The 11,852-nt window shown below is 37.7% G+C and overlaps 1 protein-coding gene across 1 annotated transcript; it reads right to left on the bottom strand.

Moving 5' to 3' along the window:
• Window positions 1-469: 469 nt before the first annotated feature.
• Window positions 470-2,590, bottom strand: LOC104088884 (berberine bridge enzyme-like C-2). The gene has a single exon (XM_009593633.4). The coding sequence runs from the start codon at window positions 2,434-2,436 to the stop codon at window positions 739-741; it is 1,698 nt and encodes a 565-aa protein (XP_009591928.2). The 5' UTR covers window positions 2,437-2,590; the 3' UTR covers window positions 470-738.
• Between the last annotated feature and the right edge of the window lie 9,262 nt (window positions 2,591-11,852).

Genomic DNA, 11,852 nt, shown 5'->3' with positions numbered 1-11,852 from the left:
ACCATCGTTTAAGCTCAAACACAAGTAAAATGCAGTAATTAGAGTGTAAAATACAGCTAAAACACGAGTTTCTAACCTACCATCAACTAAATGTCAACCCACAACCTTAATTCTAGACATTCACACTTTTATGTCGAGGGTCATGTCCTCGGTAAGCTGAGGTAGTGTCATATCCTTCCAAATCACTCCTCCCTTATATTTTTTAGGCCTCCCTCTACCCCTCCTCTGACCCGTCACGGTCAACCTCTCACACCTCGTGACCGGGACATCGGAGCATCTTCTCTTTACATGTCCGAACCATATCAGCCTCAATTCTCGCAACTTGTTCCACAAGAGCGACACCCACCTGGTCCCTAATAACTTCATTCTTGATCTTGTCTTTCCTGGTATGCTCCCACATCCAACTTAACATCTTCATTTCTATTATTGCCAAGGGAAGTGTAGGTTCAATTCTCTTTAGCCTCAAAGGTTTTAACAAAAATTGCTCGCTTAAATATGTTCAAGAAATACAATGTCTAGGTCGAGCCTTGAACCTACGGCCTTTATAAGCCCAAATATGAGTTTGACCAGTGGACCAAGAAGTACTATTTTCTAGGAATAAGCGGTGCCATTATTATATATTGCTTCATTTTTACAGAATATTAGTATAAATATTTATTATTTTTCCCGGCGAAGCGACGTCAGATGACACCGCCCCCACCTTGTGCATCTGCCCCTGGTAGTAGTACAATTGAAATCTCATTCACTACTATGCTCTTGCGTTGAACCAAGCATAGGAGGTATACTCTGTTCATGTCGAAAAACATTTAGTGGATCAATTTGTGTCTTAGCTTTAACCAACCTATCATAGTTATGCAAGAAATACATTTCACCCCACGCTCTAGCTCTCTCCACAGCATCAACAGAGGAAGAAGAACTACGACTACTAGCATTTCGCAGTAAGTAGTCGTCGTCCATATTCACTCCAAGATCCATATCCAAGTAGTTGATATAAGCTCCCCTTGGCGAGCTTGAAACAAAAGGCGCCATTTTATTGTAAAATCCCCTTGTCCACTCTATGTACTCGTTGCTCTTGGCATCGTCCTCTTCGTTCCAAAATGCATAATATTGAACCGCGAAAAGGTTACCCTTTCGATGAGGGAAGGCAATAGCTTGATCACTAATCTTGTCCATGACTCCGCCATAAGGATCGAAGACAAGGAATGACTTGGGGTTTTTCTCGAGTTCAACAAGAGCTGTCATCATCGCGTCCATTGAAAATGGAGTCTTCACAAAATCTGATTTGCCTTTGAAGAAAGTTTTTGCGTCCATGTAGCGTTCTTTCAAACGGGAGATATCGTCAGAGGAGTTCCCGAATACGTTATCTAATTCGGAAAAGAAAAGTGCTGACTCAATCCAAGTCATTTCTTTGGCGTCATCATTCTTAGCGTCCAGCTCTGGAAATGCCTCATTTAATATGGAAACCGCTTCAGTTTTTGGACCCAAATAAAGTGCATTGAATTGGGGAAATGTTTCAATAGGAGTAGTATTTCCGTAATTCATATCCGCCCGCAGATCTATAGGTCTCATGAGTACTCCTAGAGTAAAATCATCGGCCAAATTTGGTGCAACTAATTGCCATTTGTAAAGTAATGGGGCAACGTATTGTTTGGAGCCAGGCCTAGAGATCATAGAAGTTGTTACGATTTTAGGCACTTTGAGTAATCGAATTTTCCAGGCATAAATAATTCCCCAATTTCCACCGCCGCCACCTCTGATTGCCCAAAATACGTCTTCTCCCATGGCTTTCCGGTCTAATAACCGTCCTTCAGCATCAATTAGAAGAGCATCAACGACACTATCAGCAGCGAGTCCGAATTTTCTGGACATTAGTCCAAAGCCGCCACCTGAAATATGACCTCCAGATCCTACTGTTGGTCCCGAACCTGCTGAAAATGCATGAACGTCACTAACCCTGGAAATGGCGTAATAAATTTGGCCAATTGTTGCGCCGCCCTGAGCCCAAGCTGTTTCGGAATCCAAATCTACTGAAACGTCGTCTAATTTCATCAAGTCAACGATCACGAAAGGGGAACCGTCAAAGGAAACGTAAGAAGTTCCCTCGTAACTGTGTCCTCCGCACCTTACTCTGATTTCATAAGATGTTTGTCTGCAACAAAGAATGGTACTCACGAGCTCCTCTTTGCTGTTTGGTAGGATAATGACCGTTGGTTTCGGCATGTAAGATGCAGCAAATCGAAGATTCTGAAGGGAAAAATCGAGCAAGTTAAAGTAATTACTACTACTTTGATCATTCTTTGTGGGGTAAATAGAGAAGTTATGGACATTGTGGTTGATTAAACAGGTGGAAAGATTTGTAACTCCTCCTGCTCCACTAGTAACACTAGCAAAGAGGAAAGTAAATGAAAAGCTGATCAGAATTATGATTGGAAACATGTTGTATGTATCTCTTCCAACTATTTTCCTTTACTTCCAATTAACTTGGCATACATATATATAGTAGACATGAGCAGTTTGAGAACAAAAAGATGGGAGTAATATTGAAAAGTTCAGGTGGGCTAAAGGGGCATCACGTGCTTTACGGAGTGCTTATAACTTATCCTTACTCAAATCTTGAACACTTGACATATGTGACATATATATAGTCCTATCATAAAACCATAATTAATTAATAAATAATTTCACCTTAATTTAAGGGGGGACAGCCATGCACCGTGTAAAAGTTTAACTGTCCACCCAATATTTACACTTAAGTATATTAGTAGTAATTTATTATTGTACAACAACAATAACAAACTCATTTGTAGGATTATACTTTATTTCTTGTTGTTGTTATTGTACAATAATAAATTACTAATATGGTAAATGTTAGATGGGCAGTTAGATTTTAACCACATGGTGCATAGCTGTAGGGTCGGAGCCATCTTATGGGAAGTGATGTCGCGTGATACCGCTTCAGCGAAAAAATTTATTAAATATACATATATAGACAATAAGTAAGACCAAATGAATTCATATAAATTGATACCTCTAACAAAATTAAGGACTAACAAAATCCACTTGAGCTAAATTGCATTTGTTTGTCAAGTTGACAATAAATATAATCAAATCATTCTTAAGAAAAAGACATATTTAGTACTATTTCTAATAAGACTATCATTTATACATCTCAAAAAACAAAAACTCGTTGTAGAGAGTTATAGTGATATTCTGAATTTTGTATTTTTTTAAAATATGATATCATTATAATAGTTATTCTCACTTTTTTGTTTATCTATTTAAAATTGTGACACCGCTTATAAAAAATAATTTTGGTGATCACACTTGTGCATGTCCTACCTTGATTAAGGATTCCCCTTAGTCATCCTCGTACTATTTAATTTGTCGCTTTCTTTGCCTGATTGGTCTGAAAAGATTGATTTTTTATTTTTTTTACCTATTTCTCTTTTATTTATTTATATTATATTTTATCCTATTTAATTTATAATAGTTATTCATTTGTTCACTTCTTTGTTTACCTATTAAAAAAATGTGACACCCCTTAAAACAATTATGCTTACACCCCTGCATATCACAGTTGTGCATGTCTTGCCTTGTCTGATTGGTCATCCTCGTACTATTTAATTTGTCGCTTTCTTTGCCTGATTGGTCTGAAAAGAGTGATTTTTTATTTCTTTACCCACTTCTCTTTTATTTATATTATACTTTATCCTTTTAAATTTATAATAGTTATTTATTTGTTCACTTCTTTGTTTACCTATTTACACCGCTTAAAAAAACAAATATGCGTACGTCATTGCATATCACAGCTGTGCATGTCTTGCCTTGATTAAGGATTCCCCGTAGCCATCCTCTTACTATTTAATTTGTCTCTTTCTTTGCCTGATTGGTCTGAAAAGATTGATTTTTTATTTCTTTACCTATTTCTATATTATACTTTGTCCTTTTTAATTTATATAATATAGTTAATTTAGTACAGAGTTTAAACATAAAATAATCTTTTTAAAATTTATTATCTTAAACCTGCAATAATATTTGTGTGGATACAATTAAAACATTGTCATAAGGATAAATATGAAGTTCAAATAACATTATTTTAAAATTTAGAAGATAATTTTAAAGGAAAATAACTTATGCCCAAACATAAGAAAGTTTATTTTGTTTAATAAATATTTTGTGACAATTAAACATCAGCAACTTGATGAATGCAAATTGCAATGCAAGAGTCACAAAGTCACTAACTAGAGTTATTTCTTTAAAAAATCTTGTCTCTAATCATAAGCACGTGTTAAGAGTGCTAATACAATGATGACTTATTATATTCTGATAAGTATTTTCCTAATTAAATATAGTTTTTATCACATCAAATACACCTGCATTTGTTCTTAACTTTTGGAAAAGAATATCAAGTTAGGTATATATATATGCGTCTGCTCGATTAATTACTAGATGTTAAATAGAAGATGCGAGTAAGCTTAAAAATAAATATTATCTTTTCATGGTTGCCGATAGCAATCATATAAGAAACATGAGAATCAACAGGAGTGATTAATAACTAGTTGAGTTGTATTTGTCTTGAGTAATTACTATATAACTCAGCATCTACGTGTAAGTAAATTTCAAATTTACACTTGAACATTAATATAAACTTATGAGAAATGAGCTCATATATTACTAAATGTTATGTTTCTATGTGAAAAAATTTGAGCATTCAATCTAAAACCTTAATATTGTGAATAAAGTAATGAAGTACTTTTATTTAAAAATAAAAACAAATTATTGGAGTTCTCGACCCATCAGATTTAGTGTCACCTAATTACTTACATTGGAGTTCTCGAGCTCAATTAAAATACGGAAAAGAGTCAGAAATGCCTTTAACATATTAGAAATGGCTCAAAAATGCTCTCCTTCCACCTATGGGTTCAAATTTGCTCTTAATGTTATTTTTAGGCTTAAAAATGCCCCTCTCTTAACGGAAAGATGACATGGCATTGATGGACATTTTAACATTAAGGGCAAATTTGAACCCATAGGTGGAAGCATGACATTTTTGAGCCATTTCTAATATGTTAAGGGCATTTCTGACCCTTTTCCGTTTTAATTCAGCCTCTGTAATACAATACCCAAGTGTTGTGCATGCTCTTCCTGGCTACGTGAGTACACTAAGATATCATCAATAAATAATACGACGAATGAATCAAGATATGGCTAAAATACACTATTCATCAAGTGCATAAATACTGCTGGGGCATTTGTCAGCCCAAAGACATCACGAGAAATTCGTAGTGACCATAGCGGGTCCTAAATATCGTCTATAGAATATCCAAGTTCCGAATTTTTAACTGGTGACACTCGGATATCAAATCAATTTTGGAGAATACCCTCGCTCCATGAAACTGGTCAAGAAAATCATCAATACGCGGTAAAGATACTTATTCTTGATTGTAACATTGTTCAACTACCTATAGTCCATACACATCCGCATAGTACCATTTTTCTTTTTCACAAACAGAACCGGTGCACCACAAGGCGACACACTAGGCCTAATAAACCCTTTATCAAGAAGTTCCTGAAAGAAACTAAACAAACCTATCAACTATGAGTTACAAGATTCCTATCTATAAATCTTCTAAAACTTGATCTTGAATGGTTCTTCACGCAGACTCTGATATGAACCTTGATGCTTGCTAAGCTGCAGGTGCTAGTTCATTCTTCTACGACTTTTTTTGTTCATCTAGAATCCTGTACCTCGAGGTAAAACCCGCCCAGACATCACAACAAACAAACGAACAAAATTTTTCTGCCCCAGTTTTCACTAGAAAAATTTCGTGAGTTATTGTAACAAAATTCTAAACTACTTTTTTTATTGAAAGCAATAAAAAAAACGGGAATGGTGTACCCTGAAAAGGTCATGATGATTTTTTTAATTGTCCCAAAAGAATATCTCAACTAAGGATTGGTGTACCTTATATTGAGAAAATGTGGCGAGGGAATGGGATACCCTATATTGGCAATGATATCATGAAGTGGTGTATCCTGCATTTAAAATCAAATCAAGTAGGGAGTAGTGTACCCTATGTTGGAGAACAAAGATAAGGATTGGTGTACCCTATACTGGTAAGGAGATCTGGGATTGGTGTACCCTATACTGGTAAGGAAATGTAATCAGGGGATGACGCCCTGTATTACTGAAAAAGTTTTATAACCAGGGGTTGGCGCCCTGTATTACTGAAAAAGAAATGTAACCAGGGGTTGGCTCTCTGTATTAATGAAAAGGAAAATGTAACCAGGGGTTGGTGCTCTGTATTACTGAAAAGGAAATATAACCAGGGGTTGGCACCCTGTATTACTGAAAAGAAAATGTAACCAGGGGTTGGCGCCCTGTATTACTGAAAAGGAAATGTAACCAGGGGTTGGCGCCACTGTATTACTGAAAAGGAAATGTAACTAGGGGTTGGCGCCCTGTATTACTAAAAAGAAAATATAACCAGGGGTTGGCGCCTTGTATTACTGAAAAGGAAATGTAACCAGGGGTTGACGCCCTGTATTACTGAAAAGAAAATGTAACCAGGGGTTGGAGCCATGTATTACTGAAAATGAAATGTAACCAGGGGATGGTGCCCTGTATTACTGAAAAGGAAAATGTAACCAGGGGTTAACGCCCTGTATTACTGAAAAGGAAATGTAACCAGGGGTTGGCGCCCTGTATTACTGGAAAAAAACGCTGAATCCCTTTGGCGAAAAGGTTCTACTTAGGTTAAACTATGAAAAGCAAGCCTGGATAAAGTGTACTTCTACCCGGATTAAGCTACATTAAGCAAACCTAGGCGAAGAGTACTTATACCCGAAAATATGAGTTGGATCCCCTAGGTGAAAAGGTTCTACCTGATTTAAGCTACGAAAAGCAAGTCTGGGCGAAGAGTACTTCTACCCGGAAACTATGAGCTGGATCCCCCTAGGCAAAAAGGTTCTACCTGGGTTAATCTACAAAAAATAGCATGGGCGAAGAGTACATCAACCCGGAAACTATAAGCTGGATCCCCCTAGGCGAAAAGGTTCTACCTGGGTTAAGCTACGAAAAACAGCCTAAGCGAAGAGTACTTCTACCCTAAACTATGAGCTGGATCCCCCCAGGCAAAAAGGTTCTACCTGGGTTAAGCTACGTAAAACAACCTGAGCGAAGAGTACTTCTATCCGGAAACTATGAGCTGGATCCTCCTAGGTGAAAAGGTTCTACCTGGGTTAAGCTACGAAAAACAACCTGAGCGAAGAGTACTTCTACGCGAAAACTATGAGCTGGACCCCCCTAGGAGAAAAGGTTCTACCTGGGTTAAGGTACGAAAAACCGCCTGGGCGAAGAGTACTTCTACCCGAAACTATGAGCTAAATCCCTCTAGGTGAAAAGGTTCTACCTGGGTTAAGCTACGAAAATAATCTGTATTAGTGATGCATGCTGAAAATAAAAGAAAATAGTGATTTTGTGAAACTCACTTTTGGTGACATTCGTTCTTTAGGAATCGCCATTCTGCACTGCTTTGTTCCTTCTGCAAACAAAGAAAAATTGTGAGTTTTAAAAAGTGATGGTCAGTTTGTGGCCTTGATGTCTTTGGCAGCTTGGCTTTGTGCCCATCTTCTTTTGATGATGATTTCAACCTACCACTAGATGTTTCGTGAATACCACTTGCATTTCTGGCCCCGGAGAGCCTTTGAATTTTCAAACTTTTATATGACAGTTGGTCGCGTGGGACTTAACCTTTTCAACTTTATTTTGCCTTTATGGCATCTCACTTTTGACTTCTTTCCTCCATAACTTTCAATTTCAGAGCATTGGGGAACCTTTGGCTTTACAAACTTTGCCAAAACGGTTAGCCATTTGGGACTTAACCTTTTCAACTTCATTTTTCCCTTGTAGGCACTTTTAATTCGATTTTATCCTTTTGAGAGTTTTTGATTTCAAAGCATCAGCCACCATGGCCAGTCAGGGATGACTTGATGCCACTGCAGAGGCTGGGTGCCTCTTGAATATTAGCTTGCGGCAAATGAAAGTCCTGTAAATCAGTCTTGCCATCTCTTCTTTGTCTCAGTTTTCGGAACAAAATTAGACCGAAAAAGATTCAAAAAAAAAACAAACAATGGAATGAAGAATGAGTTTAAAATAAAAGGTATCCCTTTCAGGGAAAGAAAAACAAGGACTTATCTGAAGTACATGCGGACTTCAATAAACATGACATGCCTTTTGGACTGGATGCCTGATTTGTGTCAACTGTCCGACTCTCAGAAATTCATCACAATTTTTGCTTTGAAACCGAGAAACCTTGCCTAGGACCGTGTCAATGCCAATGGCTGTGAAGATCCTCTTTTCGATCAATGGCGCCCTTTGCGGGTTTTCACCAACTAGCCTCTCTCATTTCTCTTCTCACCATCGCCTTATAATGCTCTTTGCAAATTTTCACTAACAAGACTCTCTCATTTTGGTTTCTTTACTCACCGTCGCCTTGCAGTGCCCGTGAGGGTTTTCACCAATAAGACTCTCTCATTTTATTTCTCTCATTTTGTTATATCAGATCCAAGTAATTGTATCCTCCAATTCTTGAACATTCTCGTTGATTGATCGGAAGGACTTGAATAGGATTTGGGTAAAAAGGATTGGGATTGAATTATAACTTTAGAACCTTTCAGGTGAAACCGTAGCTGAACCAATGTGAAATCTGCCCCAGTTTCAATTTTTAGAGGAATGTGGATTTTTATTTTGGTGTGACTGAACCCCAGATAAAGTCTACCTACGTATCCTTTCGGAATCAAGTCAAACGTAGTTCAATAACTTTGTTTTATTCTCCTTTGTCTTTCTTTTTTTTTTTTCTTTTTTCTTTTTTCTTTTCCAATTATTTTTATAAATAATAACTTCTAGGTTCCAAAGAGGGTAATCAAGAAAGGGAACCGACTCAACGGGTTTGCAAAGGGTTGATAGTGTTTGGGTAGCGAGAAAGAAAGCCTTCGTCATCCCAATCGGAGCATGTTAAAGTTGGGAAAAAGGGGTCAAACATAATACCTTTTGACCACGTCTGCATCTACAGTTGTCTCAGGGTCATTTCCCTCGATGTCTCCCAAATACAACGCTCCCTTCGGCAACGCTACCTTTGGCTTCTTCGTGATGAGGGAGGATACGTCTTAGGACGAGTTTCCTCACTTCAAACTTTCTGGGCCGCACTTTCTTGTTGTAGGCACGGGCAATTCTTTGTTGGTATAACTGCCCGTGGCGAACTGTGGCCATGTGCTTTTCATCAATCATAGTCAATTATTCCAACTCGGTTCTTGACCCAATCTTTATCCTCAATCTCAGCTTCAACAATGATCCGAAGAAAGGGAATTTCAACTTCTTCCAATTTCATTTGGACTTGGCTTAGGCCTAGTGTTCCAATTCTTTGTTTATTTTCTCACAAGCCTTATTTTTAACACATTCTGCTTCTTGATTCATCATTTTGAGGTCTGATAACGTTTTAGGATCTGGGCATGAAGTCCGCAAGCATGTCATGTTATTAAAATTTGCATTAATAGAACTGAAAAGAGAATAAGAAATCTGACAAGATTAAGAAAAGAGATATCCCTGAACAATGAAATATTAATTTCATTTAATTAATTTTTTTTTAATTTGATTTTTTGTAAAGATAGAAGAGTTTATATCGGAAAGTAAGACAATAAAGTTAAACATCCGGATTACACCCAGAAATAATCTGGACACAGAAAGGATAGCAAGACTTGCTACCGTGACTCCCGTCTGATGGGGGACTTTCAGGCTTGGCGACCCTTTTTGGCTTTTCTTTTGTCTCGGCATTGACTGCAATGACCTTGAGCGCCGTATCAAATTCCTCATCTTCACAGATCATTCTGACTATTCGCCCATTGATATGAGTAGGCACATGATTGTTCATCATATTAGGGGCCTCTTCATCCCTAAGTACTATTGTCTTAACCTCGATGAGGTTTTCCACTACTCTCTTAAGAGTCCAACAGTCTTCCGTATCATGTCCCACTACTCCAGAGTAGGGGTGGGCATTCGGTATTTAAAAATTTTGATATTCGGTTTATCAATAGTGTATACCAAATACCGTACCAAAATATTTCGGTACGGTTCGGTATTGATTATTTTGGTTCGGTACGGTTTCGGTTTAAACCAAATCTTCACTATCTCCCCCACTTCATTAACTAATGTAATCCATGTTGATCAGTGTACTAACACATGACTATGTTCTTTTTAACACAGGATTACTTCATTAGGAGTCTATCTAAAGAATTACTACTGGATCTCATATACCAAAGCCAAGTAGATTACATTGTGACTACAGTTTATATTTCAGAAGTTGTCGTAGCTTTTTCAAACTCCCATAGAAGCTATTGTTTCTGATATCGAGGGAAATGAGAAACGAGAGATCTCATTTCCAAGTTGTGGTGGAACCATTCCTTTAAGGTTCATATTAGAAAGATTTAAGGGAGTGACTCTTTGGTGGCAAAAGCCACAAGTAACTCCAATCCAACTACAAGTAGGGGTGAAAGTGGACCAGTTTCTTGCTAAGAGGTGGTGAGAATTATAAAAAGAAAATTGAGATCGCAAGCTAAGAAGTGTTGTTTGATCAGTAGTGATATTGGCGATCGACAAACAAGTACTCATTTGGGGAAGCAGCAAAAGCACAACAGTAATATGAATACAACCTTTTTCCATTACACTAAACTATTTCGGAATTTCGGTATACCGAAATATCAAAAATCCAATACCGTATACCGAACTGAAATACCGAAATACCGAAATTTCTGTACCGAAATAAATCGAAAAACCGAAAAAACTGATACCGAAATACCAAATTAATTCGTTTCGGTTCGGAATTCGGTTTTTCGGATTGTATACCCACCCCTACTCCAGAGTGGTATTCACATCTAGTATTAGCCCGATGCGAGGGGGACTCGGGACTTGGCCGGTTCAGGGCCACTAGCTGCAGTAGACCTAACTTGACTAGCTTTTGGAACAAGTTCGAGTATGATTCACTAATAGGGGTGAACTGATTCTTTCTGAAAGGCTCTCTTGGGCAAGGATTGTATTGGGGATCATTTGGTTGGGGGACTATATGGAGCTTGGTAAGAACGAGCATTTTTGGGAAGTGGGTCTCGGTTATGTGTATAATGCAGTGGTCTTGTGTAAGGTTGTGCGTTCATCACCGCATAGGGAGGCAGTGGAACGACTTGTGTTGTGGCCTTAAAGGCAGCATAACCATTTTCGATCATCTCCCCAATTGTGATAGCCTCGACAAACGGATTACCCATAGCGAACATCATGTTCTGGAAGTAGTCCGCCTCTTGGGCCTGTTGGAAGACCGTAACCATTTCTGCTTCGTCCATTTGAGGCTTTACATGGCGACTTGTTCGCGCCATTTGGCAGCATATTCACGGAAACATTCCGCCGTTTTCTTTGTCAATCTAGACACAAAGTTCTCTTTTTTGGATTTTTTTACTGTTGCTTTCTTTTTTCTTTTTTTTTTCTTTTTCACTCTTTGTTTTCTTTGTTATTTTTGTCACTCTTTTTTTTCTCACTCAGTTTATTCGATGGCAATGGTCGAATCCGATGGGTATCACCTACGTATTATGATGCCGCATGAATCAGATCTTGCGTAGTTCGGGAATACCGGGAACAAAGTACATAAGCTAGCTCCTTTTTTTTTTTCTTTGGGAATGTTTGAAAAGAAGACTTCTTAAAGGAGAAAGAAAATATTTTTTGGATTTTTTGGGAGAAAGACTTCTAAAGAAGGAAAAAATATATTTTTGGATTTTGATTTTTTTTTCAAATGAAAGACTTCTAAAAAGAA

The sequence above is a fragment of the Nicotiana tomentosiformis genome, chromosome 1 (assembly GCF_000390325.3).
Source record: "Nicotiana tomentosiformis chromosome 1, ASM39032v3, whole genome shotgun sequence".
Lineage (NCBI taxonomy): Eukaryota > Viridiplantae > Streptophyta > Magnoliopsida > Solanales > Solanaceae > Nicotiana > Nicotiana tomentosiformis.
This window is presented reverse-complemented; position numbering and strand designations above follow the sequence as displayed.